General features: G+C 40.9%; 1 protein-coding gene across 6 annotated transcripts in view; it reads right to left on the reverse strand.

Moving 5' to 3' along the window:
- Window positions 1–22,022, reverse strand: part of SLC35F4 (solute carrier family 35 member F4) — a 232,213-nt gene that overhangs the window by 15,967 nt on the left and 194,224 nt on the right. For all 6 annotated transcript variants that reach the window (XM_047739087.1, XM_047739088.1, XM_047739092.1 and 3 more), the window contains 3 exons: window positions 11,111–11,296; window positions 6,555–6,852; window positions 1,559–1,778 (listed from right to left, as the gene is read on the reverse strand). In XM_047739087.1, coding sequence (XP_047595043.1) covers window positions 1,559–1,778; window positions 6,555–6,852; window positions 11,111–11,296 — 704 coding nt within the window. The remainder of the gene's footprint in view (window positions 1–1,558; window positions 1,779–6,554; window positions 6,853–11,110; window positions 11,297–22,022) is intronic.

Consider the following 22,022-nt stretch of genomic DNA (forward strand, 5'->3'; position numbering starts at 1 on the left):
TTAAGGAGAGCACTTTTTGTGATGAGCACTGAGTATTATATGCAATGATGAATCACTAAATTCTACTCCTGAAACCAATACTACACCATAAGTTAACTAACTTGAATTTATTTATGTATTTTTAAATTTAAATTTAATTAGCCAATGTATAATATCTCATTAGTTTCTGACTACCTTGAATTTAGATAAAAACTTGGGGGAAAAAATAAAGCTGCTTTAAAAATTTAAAAAAAAAATGGAGTGGTCCCTGTGTTTTCATTTCGCATTGGGCCCCACAAATTATGAAGCTAATCCTGAATGGAGCAGTAAACAAATATAGGGATGATCCCTGCTCTCAAGGACTGGTCAGGGTACCTGATGGTAAGCAGCCAGTACCAGTGTTCTCCATATAAAAACATTAAACCCTTTGGATGGCAAATCTAAGTTAGATGGTGGAGAGTGTGGTACCACAACTGGGTATGGTAATGGATCATGGTCTAGTTCAGAGTTTCTCATCTTGTCTTCTACCATAGCTTTCTACTTCTTGTTTGTGTCAGGCTTCAGTTCTGAATTTCCGAGCAACATCTCCCAAGATACAACCAGAATTTCCTACTAAAAAAAAGTTTTAAGGGTTAATGGCTGTCATCAACTCTCTCTCTAGTATTCACTTCAGCATTTAAGGGGCCAGAGACCTGATATCATTGTAACAAGAACAATATTTTGATAGAAATATATGCTTCAAATCCAGTCTGGGACTTCTCTTTCAGAGAAAAGTAAGTGTGTGATGTTTATCTTCTGGGAAAAGCTTTCCATTTATACCTCTTTCTAAAGAATTATGTTTTCATCACGGTGGCGTGCCAGGTTAAACGAATGAGATCTGGCTCCTTAGAGCTGCATGGGTTTCAATCAATCTAACCTAGAACAAGAATACAAAATGATTTTTTTTTTTCAAATCCATATTACTTCTGAAAGGAATAAACTCAGAACTGAAGTGGCTGATGGAAGTTTAATACGGTTCAATTAAGGATTTGTTATCCCAAAGTACAAATTGTTGCTTTTCGTTCCATTTCTAGATTAGTCACCCGAGATTCAGAGCCACTTTTAACAGCATTGTGCCATTACCAGTGACTTTAATTACTGTTTGGGAACCTTATCTACTTACACCAATGTTAATTAAATCCATCTTGGGGTCGGGGGGAGGGAAACCATGAGGGAGTTGTCCCAACATATGTTGATTGAAAAAAAAATCATAACCTTTAAGGTGGCTAATTTTCTCAGACCCTTCTTTCCTGAGGACAGAAGGAGTTGATCACACCATTAATTCTAAAAAAAGAACTTATTTTCCCTGGTCTGTTTTGGGCCTCCTGTTGAAATCAGCTGACTGCCCAAGGGAGACCATCTCTTTATCCTTTCATGATACTGTAATTGCCTGCATGTCCTAATACATCTTCAATTTCCAATTTGTACTCAGAACCAATGGGGAAAGTTTGACAGAAATTCCATGAAACAGAGGAGCTCTCCGATGCCAAGGATTTACGATTATGGGCGGCCTCACACATCGAATCAAGTGTGCCATTACCCTCACTCCCATGAACCTGTCTTTCAGCACGATCCACGACAGCAAGAAGACAAAGGCTTTGTTACAACAGAACAGAGCAGAGACATCCGTGGCTGTCAGCTTCTTTAAAGCCAGTAAATACAGGTAATTAGTCAAAGTCCATAGAATAGAAAAGGGAGCAGTTCTTTTAAGAAAGAGCTTCAATGTCAGACCATCTTCACCAAAAATCCGACTGCATTCCCTAGGAAAGAAAAAGAGGTTAATTGTCAGGTACTAATTGTGACACATTTTGGGTTGTAAAACTCTTGACAGACATTTTCTGGTAAGAACACAAACACTCAACACCCATTGTTCATCGGTTGAACTTACTTACTTACCCAGGGCTCCCACCTATGGAGCACAACGGGGGCAAGGGTTCCATGGACAAGAGCCCACGTCCCCCAGGTGCAGAGCTAGGCCCTTTCCTACCTAGATATTCTCACAAGATGGCTGGGGCAGCCAATCTGCTGCTGCTGAACATTCTCAGAGAAGTCTGGAGAAATACAGAAATGAGTAGTTTCTAGGATTACCAGCTATTAGACAAGAGAGAAGACTCTTCCCCAAGGGGGTGAATACAACAGGACCAAGAGGGCTGCGACTGTGTGAACAGGTAGAGACAGCTTGCAACCCCACAAACTGTGGAGAGCCACACGGTTGGGGATTTGATTTTTCCTAAGGGGCAAGACCTCTTTTTAATGTATCTGTCCAGTTGACTAATTTGTTTTTCCTCTAGCATTTCTAAGACAGGAAAAAAAAAAAATGACGAAAGATTCTGTGATGACCCCAAACTGGTAAAACAAATAAATTTTAAAAATTAAACTCAGGTTGTATGTTTATACATACATTTGGTTGCTTTGGAGGAATTATCTGAATTTATTGTGTAAAAATATTCACTTCGGTTAAATGTTTCCTTTGTTTGATTTCTAACTAAACTGATTATTTAACCAAAGGGGCCATTTTATTTTATTAAAGATTTTTATTTATTCATCTGACAGAGAGAGAGAGAGAGAATAAGCAGGGGGAAGCAGCAGGCAGAAAGGGAGGGAGAAGTGGGCTCCCCACTGAGCAAGGAGCCTGATGTGGGGCTCAATCCTAGGACCCTGGGATCATGACCTGAGCCAAAAGTAGATGCTTAACAAACTGAGCCACTCAGGTGCCCTCAAGGGGCCATTTTAATAAAAATGTTCAAACTAGTGATACAGACAGGCAATAATGATGTGATAAAATAACAGTGTTTGTCTGACTATGGACTGAAAACAGACTCACCATTGGGATAACTCAGCTTTATTTTTTTCCACTCAGTTGTTCATGAACATCCAAGCATTTACTGGGCAACTATCCTGTGCTAGGCTGTGTATTTTCAAGAGTAGTATAACTACCTTGTTGAAAGCAACAAGCTACTGATGTTTGCATGGTTGTAATGAAATCTACATGGTTCTAGTTAGTACTAGCACTGTTTCTCTTCCGGCTTTTTCTGAAAAGAAACAATTGTGCCTCAAAGTTTTACAAACCAAAATCATCTCTAGCCAATGTTTGCCCCACGCATATAAAGCAACTTATCCTATGGAGGGCCACATGGAGAGAGGGAGTGACAAAGTGGTGAGGCCTTAAGCACAGGAGTATGGCCTTCAATGTCAAGTCTCACGGAAAACACTGCATCCAAGCAGCTGAGAATGCTGGGAATTGTAAGCCAGCGAATCCTGGGAGGTTAAAAATGCATAATGCACATATAGAAACCTGTGTAACAGTTTTACTTTTGATGCGGGAGACAACTAAAACAGAAGGATTTTTGTAAAATAAAAATGCAATTTCCCAAAAGTAATTTTTAACTTGAAAGAGACAAAATCCAGAAAGGGGTAAGATAACTTAAAAACAAAGTATTTTGTAAAGCAAACAGAAATCACACCTGCTCAGGGAAATGGAGGGGAATCTCTTAAGCCCCACAGCCGTGGAGAGACACTGAATCGGAGCCACGTACAGACCAAGCAGCAGTTGGCACAAGGGGATCCTATCTCTCTGTCCTCACACAAAAAAAATTTGTCTGTCTCACAAATTGCTCTGTGAGAAAGTCAGCCAGGGAGAGCTGGAGCTGCTAGTCATGGGCTCATCCTGACATCTACAAGTGCTAAATGGCTTTTGAGATACACATTGATGAAGAAACACAACAAACACATTTCTAAGGAAAGGAGTTCTTTTCATATCGCTGGCCCTGGCCAGGGAGGGTTCTTCCTTCCCAGAGCCCACTGTCATGCTCCGTTGAGTGCTCTCAAGCAAAGACTTTGAATGCGGGAGAGCACACATTCTGACCCCGCAGGGAGGCACAGTGACAGGGAGAATTTTCTTCCCCGATGTCAGGGGAGGGGCAGAGACTGTTCTTTTCACGTGGTCCTCCCCCATCCACCGTGTTGGCTTCCTTATTGGTCCCCTCTTTTTCCCTTCTCTGCCTGTCAACCTTCTCCCCGTTTGTCCCTGCCATAGCAGAACTTAAAAATGCTTTCCATTCAAACGCCTGGTCATGTGTGTAGGACCTTATGTTATTTAAGCATTAAAGTGTTCAGAAATGTGAAAATTCAGAAAAAGATAGGATGTCTATAGATGAGCAAGTCACAGTGAGTCTCTCCTTGGGATGATGAGATCAGAATTTCTAGGCATTAGGCACTGACAGGTGGCAAATTTGGACTGAAGTTAGAAGCTGGGGACACTAGTAAATTAATTATGCTCAACATTGGGGCACCTAGGTGGCTCCATCATTCAAGCGTCTGTCTCTTGATTTTGGCTCAAGTCATGATGTTAGTGATAAGAAAAAGAACTGAAAATTCTTTCATACCATTCAAGAGAAAAGAAAATAGTCAGAGGATCTGATGCTATGGGACAAATTCTGTTTCCAGTCTTACATACTAACTCTCTTCTCCCCCTTGTTCTGCCATGAGAGCTCCGGGAATTGCCTTCTTGGCAGATGGTGTTAATGAGTCTACAAGGAAAATAAGATGAAGGATCTCAGAATTTTCTGGCAATGTTTACCTCTCCTATGGAGGAGCCCTCTGGAGAATATTCCTTTCAAAGACCATGTTTTCTGCTTAACAATAATAGCTCTTTGATTTGGTTTCAGACATGGCCAACTTCAACCTACTTGCACTCACAGGTGGAGGTGTCTTGTCCAATCACAGGTTTTGATAAATTCGGAGTTAGTCAGACATAAGGGATGTGGTGGAGATGAAGTTGATTCCCGAAACAACATTTCTGTCAGCAACAACCTCTTGTAAATGTGTTATCTTAAATAAAGCCAACTTGGCATGCTTTGAGGTGTTCTGAGGTACAACCTCCCATACTAAACTCTTGTTTTTATCAGCAGGTGTATCTAAACCACGGGAGCATTGGAGTAGAACATGCATGCTATGGATAAGCCATTTTCAAACAGGGAGAATTTTAGTTTGATACTCTTGTTCCCTGAAATTGCTTATGAAATATTGTTATTAAAAAAGACCTTGTATCCCAACATCATGTCTATCTGATGGGAATCAAATACAAAGTATCCTTAGCAATTACAAACAGGTGTAAGGCTTATTTCTGTCCTCCAAACCAGAAAACATTTATTACTTTTATATAGGTTTTGCTTAATTTTAATTGAATAGTCATGGATACCGTGGAAAATCAGCACACAGTGTGACTTTAATATTTTTGGGTGCTTCTAAGCTGGTGATAGAAAGTGGAAGTTGAAGATAGACTCTTTGCAGTTTGTTAAGTTTTTAAGAATAGTCTGTTAATGCACTTCTTTTCAGGAAATACGGGGCAAGAAAGAAAGGTGATTTTGGCTTCTCCAAGGTGAGTTTGTTGTCATTCTGCCAAGGAACAGTAAGTGGGTGTAGAGAACTGTCCCTCTCCCACTGCCATCCACTGAGGTCTTGACTGCTGTTTTGTCTCCATGATTAGAGTGACTGTCCTGGAAGTTATTCCTTTCCTCTAGGCCTTTCCTCTTCGAGAAGCTGTCTGTCAGCAAAGGTTCTTTGACCCAAATGCTGCCTTTTGCCTTCATCGAGTGCTGGGCAAGACTGGTCCTGCCAGCTTCCTGAGCTCTCCAAGACAGGGCTGCAGAAGCCGAGTTTAGTACAGAACAACTACTAGAACCGTGGCACTACCAAGTTCATAGCTGGTGAACCAATAGTGAAAGTCCCATGTGCTCCCAACCAGCAAAGAACAGCATCTTCTAAACCTCAGGGCTGGCCTGCCTGGGTGGCTCAGTTCGTGGAGCATCAACTCTTGGTTTTGGCTGAGATCATGGTCTCAGGTCATAAGATTGAGCTCTGTGGCAGGCTCCCTGAATCAGACTCTCCACTCAGTAGAGAGTCTGCTTGAAATTCTCTCTCCCTCTGCCCACCACCCAACCCCGACCCTGGTCAAAAATAAATAAATAAATAATCTTTAAACCATTAGGGCCAAACTTCCTTTTTTGTGAAACCAGATCATTTTATCTGCTTAAGTACCACAGTGTCCTGAATATTGAGCAAATATTTTTGTAACAATTAATCTTATGAAGACATGTTCTTTTCTGGGCTTGAGCCACTGGGGTATTCCCTTAAAGCATGACTTTCAGAGATAATTCTGGATTTAAATCTAGATCCTGTTTTTTAGACCTGTGTGACCTTGGACAAGTCATTCAACTTTTCTAAACATGTTTCCTCTTGTGTTAACATGGGAATAATAACACTGCTTAAAAGATACATGTTACCAGCAGTGATGATGAATTAAGATAAGATCTACAAAAGCACCAGCACAGTGCCTGGCATGTGACAGACATTCAGTAATTTGGGGGGGGTGCTGATTCTCTTTCTTAGTGCTCATGTATTCATTACCAACCTTAGATCCTGGCTTTCCACACTCCCCTGGTCAACTCAGTTCATCATGCCACAGAGAAGAAATTATGCAGTTTCATAAAATTATTTTAAAACATCTTGCACTGGCCCTTTAACATGAAACCTACCTGAACTTTTTCATCGGAGACTGTTTTTCTTGAGCAGTGGCCAGATGACCGGAATAATAGACTGGGAAAAACATAATGTTCCAGTTTGTTGAAAACCAAGTCATGAAAAATGGACAGTAGAAGTTCTTGTAAGTAATTTTTACAATCTGTGTGGTTCCAACCCAAGACGATGACACTGACAAGATGATCAAGAGTCCCCAGACAGCCTTCAGAACCATGGACGTGCAAGACCGGCAGCGAGCCTTGATTCTGTTTTCTTGGCTGCTGTTCTCAGGATGAGTCTGTGTTCCATCATCCCCTGAGAACAGGAGAGGAATACAGATGTGTGGAAATCAGGTTATAGGACAGCAACCAAAGAGGCAGACAGTAGAATCATCAGGGTTTTGCTTTTTTACCATCATTTAAAGAGATTAACTCTGGCTCCCTTTCTCTCCCGAATCTTTGCTCTGTAAGGTACAGTATGGATCTTGACCCCCACCCGTTGTTAAGGCCATGACAATGCTCATGAACTTGGTGGATGCTGTGCTGTTCTTCCAGGTACTCTAATCACTTCTTCATGAAAGCATTACATATCTCAGCTCCAAAGACTTCGACTTGGCCATATGACCTGCTTGGTCTAATCAAACATGAACAGAGAGATGTGAAGTAGGCTGCCTCCCAGGAGAACTTTAAGAGGCATCACAAGGTCCCATTAACCTCTTCTGCTCATCTTCTCTGTCATTAGAATAGAAAAAGCCAAATAGGAGCTGCCCTTTTAGTCTCTGTGGGAGAATGAGCAGAGCCCAGCCAAAGCAGCCCTGTATCCGCTGACATGAAAAGTAATTGAGAAATAAGTATTTGTTGTTATACTCTACCAAGGTGGGGTTTTTTTCCCCCTGAAACTGCAGCAAAGCTGACTATTAAATTGAAAATCACTGTGTCCCAAGAACAGGGCAAATCCTGACTACACAAAGTCATTTCCCACCTTGGAACAAATTACAATTTAATGTATTTCTGGGAGCACAATGAGTTCTGCTTTGTATTTTTACATTCACTAAGAAAATTTAGTAGTATTTTTTTACATTAAAATAGTCAAAATTCTCTAAAAGTAACAATCATAAAGGCCTTCTTTCTTGATAGAGAAACAAATTCAACACAATAAATTTATGCACTTGTCGGGAGGTTAAAAGAGAGAAGTCACTGAGTCCCCAAGCTGAGATCCCAGGTGTTAGAATACCAAGGGAAGGGAGACAGAATTGTCTGCAAGTTCTCTCCTGTCTCCAAGCACCTCCTTTGAGCACAGGGTTTGTCCTAGGAGTTAAGAAAGTGGTATAGGCTGCAGATTGTAAGTGGTAGTGGATGGGTTTCTTACTTTCTCTCTCCAGAACCTACTCTCTCTCCCACTAAATGTGGTCCAATTGCTTAATAAGCCAGGTATGACCACCCCCCTGGGGTAAAAACTTTCATCCAGGTAATGCTTTCTAATATAATTATTTGGGAAGGGAGTAGCAAGCCTTGAGGGTGAATTCTGAATTGGGGAATATAAACCGAGCAATGACAAACACAGCAATTACTGTATGACTTCAAAGTCTTCTGAATGGTACTGGATTCTCAGGGCCTAGGCCTCTAGAAGATGAAAACTGGTCTTCTTTTATTTATGTGTTCAGCAAAATCTTACAGAGATCACCAGGAGCTAGTTAGCTATTTGGGTCCTAAGGGTTCAAAGATGAAAGACCTGAGCTCATGGCCTAGTGGTAAACCAGAAAACACATCCAAAATAGTGTGTTAGGGCCAACAACGGCAGATACAAGGCCATGTGGAAATAGAAGAGAGGCACTGGTTAAGTGATGGGGAGGGAAATGATTGGGAGAAACTTCCATGATGTAGTAACATTGACATGAGTCTGGAAGTGTGAGCCAGCTAGCTCCCTTTACTGTGTATAGACAATTACTGCTCTTGATAACAGTCCTGCAAATCCTCTCTATAACCATGTGGCTTATGCAGAGAGCAGATGGGAAAAATATAAAATGAGTGAGAGGGTGGAATAAGAGACTCTTGTCTTGGGAGTCTGGGAAGCAAACGTTAACCTACTCAGTAAAGTAGGTATTATCACTCCCATTTTACAGATGAAGGAACAGACTTGTGTTAAAAGTTGTCCAAGGTTGAACCTACATTGGTATGACTCTAGGGTCCAAATCCTTTTATTCTGAATACTCATTCTGTCTAGGTTTCAGGCTTGAGCTCTTCATTCAACCCCTGGAAATTTCAGAAATGGTCTGGAGAAAAAATTCTGTTTCCTATCAGGAATGGTAGCCTGGCATGAGGCTGAAGAGGAGGGATGCCTAAGAGAAAGGTGGACTCTTCAGATTACATTATTCTCGGGGACCATCTCACCAAGGAGGAATGATTCTACAAAGGTTATCAGTATCCCATTAAATTGATACCTGCCTTTGCTGTCGCTTTCTTCAAAGACTGCTTGGTGCCACCATCGTACCATGGACAGTGCTCTTGATGCCACCAGTAGTCACCTAGATCCCCCCATAGCATCGACCCATTCTTCTGCTAGCTAGATTTAATTGTTGCCAATTCTTTAATTTTACCATCTATCAATATCATAGAAAGACTGGGTCTTCAGAGCTCTTTTATTTTTCTGGTGGTTTTAAATTCTCTGCAGTCCCGCTTAGATGTATGGTTTTGTATAGACCATTAAAACTGATATACCAGGAATTCCATCCATTACCATGAAACTTGGTTAGAGTCATTAATGGCAGAGGCCACTGGAATTTGGAAACCTGAGTGCAACCATTGTATGGCCCTGAGCTCATGTTTGATTCCAGTCTTAGCTTCTTTATCTGTCAGTAATAACACCTGTCTCGTGGGATTCGTTTTGAGGTTAAGTACATCACATTCATGAAAGCACGGTGAGTTGCTCTTCAGATCATTCTCCTTTTCTCTTTTTTCTTCAGTGCCCTGGAATACCCCCCAAGTGCCTTGTGAATCATCGCACAAAGTAAATTATGTCCTGTGTGATCTTTAATGGTATAGATTTTAAAATTTGTAGTCTGCCTATGATAGATAGAGCAAGTCTTTATTAACCAGTATATTTAATTAACTGGAACATTCTATCCTGCAGATAACTGGGATAATAGGAATATAACTGCAACTTATTAAAGCCAATTAAAACTTTCTGAAGACTTAAGATGTCATTTTCTTCATTTTTAAAAAGAACCTCAGCCTTGGGGTCAGTAGCTGCTGAGATACTGTTTTAAAATACTGTCACTTTTTGAAAAATCTTTTCATATATATATATACATATATATTTATGTATGTATATATATATATATATATATATATATATATATATATATATATATATATATAAAACCAACCTCTTCTCAAATTAGGAGAGCCCTAGAAGAGGCTTTTCTATTTCTTGTATATCTTTGTTGACTGTTCCCCATCCATACTAAGCACCCTGAATTCCATTCTTTTCTCAAAGTTCTGTTTTATTTTCAACTACCCATTTATTTTGGATGGAGTCTTTTATTGTTTTTGCTGCTTTGTTATTGTTTTTAAGAATGTAAGATATTTAATATGTTATTGACCAAACCGAAGGAATGAGTGGAAGGACACTGAAAATGCAGGTGGCAGAGATGGAGAGGAGGTGATCATGGATGTGGCAAAAGGAATTGACATTGGAAAGGTAGAAACACGCATGTTAAAGGTGGCCCCAAAATATGGTAATTGGCAAACAAAAGAACAGAGACATCGCGGCACAGAGGAAAGCATCTGTTGGCATAGGATTGTTGATTGTTTTCACTCTTTTCAGAAGTGGAAGGGCAATCACATGACAAGAGGAAGTGAGTGAACTGGGAACTTGAGCACATTCTCTGTGGAAGGCAATGAGATGTCCACCGCCAAGAAGGACAGAATGGGCAGCAGCCTAGTGGACTCAGCTACATCGGAAAATGATAAATTTGCCAGGAAATCCCTGGATCTGCTATCAGATTTATCTAGCAATTCTAGTAATCTGAGTAACTTGGTCAAGCGGATGTGAGGAAAGGCTAGAGGTCTTGATTGACCAGTAAATGCTGATCAGGGAGGCAGTGCAGTGTCCTGAAAAAGACGTAAAACTAGGAAAACTAGAAGGGTTCCAAGGAATGCCAGTTGTGACAAGCACAAAAACAGAGTCTGTGATTTTACTGCTGTTTTTAATCTCAGAGAGGGAGTGCGCTATTACTGCATCCCAGGGTTGAGATCAAAGATGCAGCAGTTTGACATCTTCAAGATGAGAAAACTAGTCACCTTATAAACTTAATTGGATGTCACTGTTTAATCATGTGTTAAGCCCTTCAACAACTGTCTCTAGTATTCAGTTTCTCTGCTATACTGTACACCACTAATAGATCCTATCTATACATTTCCCTTCTTCCTTCTTCCACTTGATAAACCTTCCCACTCCCACTCCTGAGAGTCCATGTAACATATCTGTGTTCTGGGCCAATGGTACCATCTTTCATGGCTGGTTAGAAGGTTACCTAGATGTACTGTTATTTAAGAGGAGGTCCCCAGGGTACCTGATCTGTTTGGCCTTTCGACTCTATGTCCGCAAACTCCAGAGGATCCTCGGCTCTGAAGTTCAAGAATAGGAGCAGAAGAATCTTCAGTGACAGAAAGAGGGGACAGTTGTCTGCTGATACCACTGTGGGAACTGGGGCAGTTGGCTCCTGGTTTACATCGAGTTACTGATGATCTGGAGGTACCTGGGAAGAAAGAGTTCATACCGGTTTGAGGACTTCCCAGAGGAAAAACTGGAAACAGATTTAAGGAAAAAAAAAAATTTTTTTTTTTAAAAAGAGAGAGAGAACAAACAAGGGTGAGGGACAAGGGGGAAGGATAAGCAGAGTTCCCACTCAGCAGGGAGACCAATCTCAGGACCCTGGGATCATGACCTGAGCTAAAGGCAGAGGCTTCACCGACCGAGCCACCCAGATGCCCCCAAACCGGAAACAGATTTTAAATGCCTTGGCAGTAAAATACATGGCAGCAGGAGTCACAGTCCTGATATCAGGGACATTCATTGAGCTCAATTGTAATTTTATAAGAGGGGCTCTTAAAAAGAAAATTCTATACTGGCAAGGTCTGTGTCCCTAAGATAAAGGGTCCTTTTAGATAAATCTGTCAACCAAAAACCAACTTTACAAAATGGTGTTTGGGTGGATACATCTGCTCTGAATTAGAACTGCTAATGCAGTCAAATAGTTAACCTCAAGGGAAGGAAACGGTTCTGTCACAGTTGCTTTTTCCCTTTTCCTCCTAAGATTGACTGTTAAATTCTTAATCCATGAAACTGCCCATGGTGTTTCCTGTGAAGTCCACTCTATATTTTTCCATTGGATTGGTCAGAAAAATCCAATTTGTTTGTGTCTCCTCAATCACCTCTGGCCTCTATCCACTCCCAGAGGAAAACCCAGCCTTCAGGATCCTCCATAGGCCAAGCCCCTCCTGATCCTGATTAGTCTTCCATGCATCCTCGCCCAGGGTGGGTCGGCTTCATGGGCCTTTGGACATGCAGTCACCCAGGGCTCAGAAGGACCTCACACACCTCCCTCCCAACTGTGTATATTTGCCATGTGGAAGTTCTTTTATCTTTCTTTTTTTTTTTTTAATTTAATTCAATCAGCCAACCTATAGAGTACCTCATTAGTGTTTGATGTAGTGTTCGATGATTCATTAGTTGCATATAACACCCAGTGCTCTCACATCACATGCCCTCCTTAATGCCCAACACCCAGTTACCCTATCCCCCACCACCTCCTTTTCTGCAACCCTCAGTTTGTTTCCTAGAGTCAAGAGTCTCTAATGGTTTGTCTCCCTCTCCGATTTCTTCCCATTCAATTTTCTCTCCCTTCCCCTATGATCCTCTGAGCTATTTCTTATATTCCACATATGAGTAAAACCATATGATAATTGTCTTTCTATGATTGACTTATTTCACTTAGCATAGTACCCTCCAGTTCCATCCATGTTGATGCAAATGGTGGGTGTTCATCCTTTCTTGACGGCTGAAGTAATATTCCACAGTATATATGAACCACATTTTCTGTATCCATTCATCTGTTGAAGGACATCTTGGCTTCTTCCACAGTTTGGCTGTTGTGGACATTGCTGCTAGGAACATCGGGGTGCATGTGGTCCTTCTTTTCACTACATCTGTATTTTTGGGGCAAATACCCAGTAGTACGATTGCTGGATTGTAGGGTAGCTCTATTTTTAACTTCTTGAGGAACCTCCATACTGTTTTCCAGAGTGGCTGCACCAGCTTGCATTCCCACCAACAGTGTAAAAGTGTTCCCCCTTCTCCACAGCCTTTCCAACATTTGTTGTTTCCTGTCTTATTAATTTTAGCCATTCTAACTGCTGCTCTCTCATTGTGGTTTTGATTTGTATTTCCCTGATGACAAATTATGTGGAGCATTTTTTTTCCTATGTCTGTTGGCCATTTGTATGTCTTCTTTGGAGAAGTGTCTGTTCGTGTCTTCTGCCCATTACTTGGTCAGATTATTTGTTTTTTGGGTGTTGAATTTGATAAGTTCTTTACAGATCTTGGAATCAGCCCTTTATCCGCTATGTCATTTGCAAATATCTTCTCCCATTCCTAGGTTGCCTTTTAGTTTTGTTGACTGTTTCCTTTGCTGTGCAGAAGTTTTTTATCTTGATGAAGTTCCAAAGTTCATTTTTGCTTTTGTTTCCCTGGCCTTTAGAGACGTGTCTTGCAAGAAGTTGCTGTGGCTGAGGTCAAAGAGGTTACTGGCTGTGTTCTTCTTTAGGATTTTAATGGGTTCCTGTCTCACATTTAGGTCTTTCATCCATTTTGATTTTATCTTTTTGTATGGTGTAAGAGAATGGTCCAGTTTCATTCTTCTGCACATGGCTGTCCGATTTTCCCAGCACCATTAATTGAAGAGACAGTCTTTTATCAATTGGATATTCTTTCCTGCTTTGTTGAAGATTAGTTGACCATATTGTTGAAGGTCCCTTTCTGGGGTCTCTATTTTTTTTTAAGATTTTATTTATTGATTTGACAGAGAACGAGAGATCACAAATAGGCAGAGAGGCAGGCAGAGGGAAGCAGGCTCCCCGCTGAGCAGAGAGCCCGATGAGGGGCTTGATCCCAGGACCCTGAGATCATGACCTGAGATGAAGGCAGAGGCTCAACCCACTGAGCCACCCAGGAGCCCCGGAGTCTCTATTCTGTTCCATTGATCTATGTGTCTGTTTTGGGGCCAGTACCTGGACATGATGTCCTGATGATTACAGCTTTGCAATACTGCTTGAAATCAGGCATTGTGATGCCCCCTATTTTGGCTTTCTTTTTCAACATTCCCCTGGCTATTCGGGGTCTTTTCTGGTTCCATACAAATTTTAGGATTGCTTGTTGCAGCTCTGTGAAAAATGTTGATGGTATTTTGATAGGGATTGCATTGAATGTGTAGATTTCTTTTATCTTTTAACTTGTTTTTTATAAGTAATTTCCTAAGGGATAATGGAGCACAAACAGGGGGCTTGGGCTCAGAGCCTCTGCTCAGGTGTGGTCTTGCCTCCAGTTGCCTCCCCACCTCCTGGGGTGGCTTTTCAGCCACCACTCCCATGTCTTTGTTTAGCAATCCTACAGGGACCTGGATACAGGTGGGGGGAGTTTTGGGATCTCAGAGTGAGAGCCCCAGCATCTGTGGGGGCTTGCTCTCACCCAGCAAGTATCTCTGTGTCCAAGGGAACAGATGTTAAATAGCAAATAAAAAATACTATGGTTAAGAGGAGAGAGAGACAGAGAAGGAGAAAGAGAAAGAGAGAGAGCATAACAAAGGAAAAAGCCATTTTCTGCTTTTTGAAAAAGGGACTCTGCATTTTCACTTTGCACTGGGCCTCGTAATGACACAGCTGGCCTTGCTCAGACCTGAGCACTCCATTCCAACTAGGCTGGTTCTGGCTGTGTTCTGACACCTTCCTCTCACTACTGACAACTCTTAAGTCTTTAACTGGGTTGTGCCTCCACCTGGAACATTCTGAATCTACCCAAATCTTTAAACACTATGATCAAATCCTGATTGGTTCATGCAGTCTTTGCTGTTAAATCGCATGCACCTATACTTATTTTGAACGTTTACTGTCTGAGCTCATTTGACAATAGTCTTCACTCACTGCCCCAATGCTTCACTTTCTCCTGTGTGAATCCTTTTACTCCCTCCACCTGCAGAGGCTGCTTGGCTTTGTCCTCTCTCTCTCTCAGTAAACTTTTAATTTTGAAATAATTTTACATTTACAGAAAAATTGAAAAGATAGTTCAGGGAGTTCCCATATGCTCTTTAGCTAGTTTCCTCTAATGGTAACATCTTGCATCCACCCCCCTCGTGCATTTGTCAAAATTAAGAGATTAACATTGGCGATTACTCTTTATCACACTCCAAACCTCATTTGGATTTCCCTAGCTTTGTCACTAATGGCCTTTTCCTGTCCTGGGACCCCACTCGGGACACCACATTACATTCAGCCATTGTGTCTCCTTAGCTGCCTATGTTTGTTCACAGAGTACATTTATTTTTCCTTGAAAGTTAAGAGTTTCTCTATTTCCATGAATATAAGCAGAAGAACAGAAGCTATCCTCCTCACTGGTCATGAAGGTTCTTTCTTGGTGTGGTGCTTGTGAGATGGTAGAAACCAGCAAATGAAGAGCAAAATCTTGAAATAGCAATTGCATCTTGGTTTTAGTTTGATTTTGAATAATCATGTCACGTACTATGTGACTCATCACTTGAAGTATTCAAATCAGAACCTCAAGAAGCAGGGACATTCAGAAAAAGAAAGCCTGAGTTCCTGAACCATGATCTCCAACAAGCACAGTAACTTGGCTGTGAGTGCTAGTTCTGCTGTCTGGCCCTCCCTATCTATGACAAAGGGTATCTTGTTTTCTTTTCTTTTTTTCTCAGTCTTGGGGAAAACAAAAAGAGGTTTATAAAAATAGAGTTAGCCGTACCATCTACTATTAAATGTCTTAAAGTGGCCTTATTGAGATGTATTATCTAATCTTGGATTCAAAAGAATAAAAAATGTATGGCTACTCAAATAAGCAACAGAAGAATTACATATTGATTATTATGCTCAAATTAATGTTAAGTTAATACTGTTGCCATAAAAGTGTCAAAAATAGGAGCACCTGGGTGGCTCAGTGGGTCAAGCTTCTGCCTTCGGCTCAGGTCATGATCTCAGGGTCCTGGGATCGAGCCCCACATCAGGCTCTCTGCTCAGGGAACCTGCTTCCCCCTCTCCCTCTGCTTGTCTCTCTGCCTACTTGTGATATCTCTCTCTCTGTCAAATAAAAAATAAAATCTTTTTTAAAAAAGTGTCAAAAATACATAAGGTTCTTATTTTACATATCCAAGATGTTTACTGTGCTCGCAACTGTGCTTCGCAACTGTGTTTCTAATTAAATATTTCTAATTCAAGGAGAAGAATGTCTAAAACTCAGTGAACTCTCATTTATTTATGCTCTTCAAGAGGGGCTAACGTTCAGATACTTCAAGAGTCATTTTAATTTATCTTTCAAGTATTTTTCATAATTTATTTTACACGAGTTGTGCCTCCTCTTGTTTTCTTACGTGAATATCAGGTTTCATTTTGTGATCATTTAACAATTATAGGTGGAAAGGAGGAAATCCAAAAATAGGGTGGGAAGTTAGTTGAGCAAGAATTGAGATAAGTCAAGCAGAGAGAGTCAATTATCATATGGTTTCACTTATTTGTGGATCATAACAAATAGCATGGAGGACAAGGGGAGTTAGAGAGGAGAAGGGAGCTGAGGGAAATTGGAAAGGGAGGTGAACCATGAGAGATTACGGACTCTGAAAAACAATCTGAGGGTTTTGAAGGGGCGGGGGGTGGGAGGTTGGGGGAACCAGGTGGTGGGTATTAGAGAGGGCACGGATTGCATGGAGCACTGGGTGTGGTGCAAAAACAATGAATACTGTTATGTTGAAAATAAATTAAAAAATTTAAAAAAAAAGAATTGAGATAAAATATGGGCCATAGTTACTAAGAAGTTGGTAAATCACGCGCAGCTGGGAGTGTTGGATTTGTAAGCCAAACAGTGATTTCTCTTGTTTCCTCATTTTCACTGGCTTCTGTACCACCTGGTCCATATGCAATAAGGCTCAACACCCATTTCCTGCAGCCATTTGCCTCACACTGGTTGATTTATGGAAGAGATCTGAGAGCAGGCGAGCCACTGGAGACATTTAAATCATTGTCCTAAAAAGGCAATCTTTAAACTTCAGAGCCAAGCCCAGAGGCCATGTTCAGAGCTTGGGCCATGAAATAGTCATCTCCAAACCTGGAAAAAAAAAACAGTGCCCCATGCTGCATGGTTGTGTACCCTTCAATTACTATAAAGCCACTCTGACAAAAATAATATTCAGAACGTCACCTGGGATGCAGTCAAGGATCATAAATAAATCATGTCTATTTTCTATTTTCTATGCCACAGTGAGTGCCTGGGCATTGCAAATTCAGTTAGTGAACAGTGTTCAGACTTTAATAGGTATTGAGAGTAAACTGAATTAGAAGTGATAGGTTGGAAGCCTCTCATTAGTCACACCAGATCATCTCCCCGCCCCTTGTAAAGACAACTATTCACCTGAGCCAGCCCTAGGAGTGGGGCCATCTTGGTGCCATTCTTCATATTTTCCAGGCACAAGAATATAGTTTCTTCATTTGCACTGGTTAGGCTCTGCATGTTACCCAAATCGATTTACCTCAACAAGTAGTTATTAAGCACCCATTCTAGGCAGGTATTGTGTTCAGAACAGGAGTTAAGACAAATCAAGGACACACAATCCATGCCTGCATGGAGCTCTCAACATAGTATTGGAGTCAGACATGTAAGCAATTAACCATAATTTAATGTGAATTGGAGAGCAAGAAGAAAGGGAGTGATTCATTCTGCCTGGAGCAGGGAAGACATCAAAGTTGGCTTTGAATGATGAGCAGGACTTTGCTGGGCAGAGTTCTACAGTGAGGAATAAGCAATAGAGTCAGAGGCAACCATAAGAGCAAATACTCAGAGGGGTAAAGAATGTGCTGTGAGACAATGGTAAGATGAACAACTCTAAGATGCTGAATTCTGAGCACAAACAAGGCTTGAAAATCCTTTGAGGAGTGGTTCTCAGATGAAATGGTCCACAGAACGTACTCAATAAATGCAGAGTATTATAACAAAAAATAAATGCGTAAACAAAAATGACTATTAGTGGTACTTTATCGGTTAGAACGTCTGACGTCATAAAAGAAATCCAAACTCGACCCAGTTTAAGCAAAAATGGAGAGTTTTTAGGAGCTTAGCAACCAAGGGACAGGACAGCCAGGAATGTCCCTAAGCCTCAGGAACACCTAGGACTGGGGAGTGGTGTAGGCAAACCATCCCCCATCTTCCACTGCAGGTGCAAGCTGCCTGTCTTCTCACTTGGCTGCTGTTGGCCTTTCTCTGCAGAAAATTTGGTTGTTTGAAGCTCCCAGGTTTCCAGTCTTACAGCCTTAGCCTCCAGGAGAAGTCCAGTTTCCCAGAGTCAAAAATCTTGAGGCAGAAACTTGTTGTGTCTTATACTGGCACCTGATCCAACTTCTGTGGACAGAGAACACTGTGACAACACTGGGAGAGGGTGGGTGGGGCTGGGCAGACAGGGCCTAGGGCATCCACTTAGAAACGTCCAAGCAAAACGGGGAAGAACTATAGAGGCTGAGTAAAACAACCGCCTAACCAGAGTATAAAGTGTAGGGTTCTCAGACAACAACTTGAAACGCCAAGCAATAAAGAGTAACTAGGAAAAGTTCTTTGGATAGTAGGTAAGAGGTTCTGTGTGAGCCAAGAGCAAGATGACTTGGAAGATAATAGACATCTTTCTAAGAAGATATCATTCTAAGAAGAGCCCTGCCATTGACTCTTAATCTCTCATGAACACAAAAGGTCAATGACACATTTGGTTCTACTGAGCATTATACTGAACAGTGAGCTGAAGATCTTAATCCTCGCTTGCCCCAAGCTATGAGCCTACTTACTTGAAATATCACAGGTAGCTCTGGTGCCCAAACCTAAAGGCAGAGATAATGAGAATACAGAAGGCAATGACACAATCCAGGGGATAGGAGGTGACAGGATGGCAAGGGAAGTGGGGTTGGAGGGGTAGGAGCTGTATGACCAGAGGCAGCTTACTATCCTGGACAGACTTCCATGAAAGGCAAGATACCAACTGGCTACATTCTCTCAAGGAAATCACCGGACCTCTCTTTGTATTCTTTAGACTCTGAAATTTAATGATTGAACAAAATGGTTTCCTAAATCCCTACAGCTTTCTCTCCATTGATTTAAAGATTTTTAAATTTTTAAAAATTTAAATTCAATTTAATTAACATATAGTGTATTATTAGTTTTAGAGGTAGAATTCAGTGAGTCATCAGTTGCATAGAACACCCAATGCTCCTTACTTCAAGGGCCTTCCCTAATGCCCATCACCCAGTTACCCCATCCTACCACCTACCTCCCTCCAGCAATCCTCAGTTTGTTTACAATAATTAAGAGTCTCTTATGGTTTGCCTCACTCTCTGTTTTCTTCTTATTTTATTTTTCCTTCCCTCCCCTTATGTTCATCTGTTTTATTTCTTAAATTCCACATATGAGTGAAATCATATGGTATTTGTCTTTCTCTGAATTATTTTGCTTAGCATAATACTCTCTAGTTCATCCACATCATTGTAAATGGCAAGATTTCATTCTTTTTGATGGCTGAGTAATATTTCATTGTGTATATATATCTCACATCTTTTTCAATCACCTGCAAATCATGTTTAACCATAAAACAAACTCTATTTTTAACTAATTTTTTATAGCCATTTATATTAGTTAAGTCTCCAGAAGTGAGAAAGAGCAAATTCAAATTAGGATACTTTATTTAAAAGGTGGTCAAAAGAAGGGCCATATGTACCCCAGTGTTCATAGCTACAATGGCCACAATCGCCAAACTGTGGAAAGAGCCAAGATGCCCTTCAACAGACGAGTGGGTAAAGAAGACATGGTCCATATATACAATGGAATATTACCCAGCCATCAGAAAGGATGAATACCCAACTTTTGTATCAACATGGTGGGGACTGGAGGAGATTATGCTGAGTGAAGTAAGTTAAGCAGAGAGAGTCAATTATCATATGGTTTCACTTACTTGTGGAACGTAAGGAATAACATGGAGGACATTAGGAGAAGGAAAGGAAAAGTGAATTGGGGGAAATCGGATGGGGAGATGAAGCATGAGAGAACTTGGACTCTCAGAAACAAACTGAGGGTTTTGGGGGGTGTGGGGGGATGGGTGAGCCTGGTGGTGGGTGTAAAGGATGGCATATATTGCATGGAGCACTGTGTGTAGTCCATAAACAATGAATCTTGGAACACTGAAAAAATAAAAATAAATAAAAGGTGGTCAAGGCACAGGGCTACTGGGTCATATGGTTCCCTAAGCTGGCCACTGAAGCATCACCTGGGAGTTCATTAGAAATGCAGCCACCGCAGACCTATTAAATTAGACACTGCTGTGGGAGTAACCTATGGTTTAAGGAGCCCTCCAGGTGATTCTAATGCAAGTTAAAAATTTGAGAACTACTACCTGTCATACCACAGAAGGGAGGGCAGTACCCAGGTGTAGCAATGGTTCTTACTATACTTAGGCCTGAAAGTACAAGGAGAGGGAGTGATTAGAAAAATCTGGAAGGAGGGGCTTGCCTGATAAGAATTACAACTTTTCAATAAGTAAGCATCCACCTAGGGCTGCCTGAAAATACTCCTTTTCTTTGATATCTCTTAGGGAATCCCCATTGATCAGGAAGCCGAAGTCAGAGGACAAGAGAGTCTGTTTCTGCAGTCCGCCACAAAGAAGGACAAGTAGAGAGAGGTTATGGGGCAGGTAGAAAGAGAATCTGGAAAGGCAAAGGCATCTGATCTATCATGTTTCTACAATAATAATATTACGATCACAAAATCAGAGGCTAGAACACATGATCTTTTAGCTTTAAGCTTCTTTGATTGATGATTCTTCTTTGATTATTCTTCCAACCAATCTTTTGAAAATTATAGTTTATGCATAAAACTAACCTTGACTATTTTCAAATAATGTTTTATAAGTGTGTTTCTTTTAAATATCCATGATCTTTTCTGTGAAGATATTTATAATCACTGAAGAAACATCAAATACAGAAATGTAATCCTGAATTTTCATGTGGAGTTGGTTGGAAGCCACAATTATCACTTTGACATTTTGTCTTGTAAAAACAGATAGAGTATCAGCAATTCAACAAAAGATATATGAAAAGCTATATTTCATATTTCATCAGATTACAATGGCAGCAAATATTCCTTGTAGTGAGGGAGTATTTACTGTCATATCGGTTGGGTTTTCATTGAAGTTCATATAGAATTTGCAATTAAGTTACTCACTTATTAGGTAAACACTTAGTCCTAGAATTATTGAAAGGGGTCGACATGGTGGATGTTTTCACAAGCACTATATCAACTTTCTGTTTCAATCTGTACCACCTTATTTTTTTTTTTAAATTTATTTTCTCACCATAGCACATACCCTCCCCAATGTCCATCACCCAGTCCCCCATCCCTCTCACCCCTTTCCCCTCCAGCAATCCTCAGTTTGCTTCCTGAGATTAAGAGTCTCTTATGGTTTGTCTCCCTCTCTGGTTTCATCTTATTTCATTTTTCCTTTAAAGCCCAAACCCTCCCAGAACAGCACTCTTTACTTATCACATACTATTCACTCTCTGTAGCTCTGAACACTTTTTTAAAAAAAGATTTTATTTATTTGTATGAGAGAGAGAAAGAGAGCACAAGCAGGGGGAAGGGCAGAAGGAGAGGGCGAGGGAGAAGCAGATTTCCCACCAAGCAGGGAGCCCGACTCAGGGCTCTATTCCAACACACTGAGATCATGAGCTGAGGGGAAGGCAGATGCTTAACAGGCTGAGTTACACAGGCACCTCTGAACACTCTTGATTCATTTCATAGAGAAATCTCTTTTAAAATAAACTGGCTGCTTTGATTTTAATTTCCCTGATGGCTAATGATGTTGAACATTTTTTCATGTGTCTGTTAGCCATTCATATGTCTTCTTTGGAGAAGTGTCTGTTCATGTCTTCTGCCCATTTTTTGACTTGATCCTTTGTTTTTTGTGTGTTGAGATTGAGAAGTTCTTTGTTTTCTTTCTTTGCTGTGCAGAAGCTTTTTATCTTCATGAGGTCCCCAAAGTTCATTTTCACTTTTGTTTCCCTTGCCTATGTGATACCACCTTAAACAAGTTAGAATGGCAAAAACTGACAAGGCAGAAACAACAAATTTTGGAGATGTGGATAAAGAGGAACCCTCTTACAGTGTTGGTAGGAATGCAAGTT

Source organism: Lutra lutra, chromosome 7 (assembly GCF_902655055.1).
Source record: "Lutra lutra chromosome 7, mLutLut1.2, whole genome shotgun sequence".
Lineage (NCBI taxonomy): Eukaryota > Metazoa > Chordata > Mammalia > Carnivora > Mustelidae > Lutra > Lutra lutra.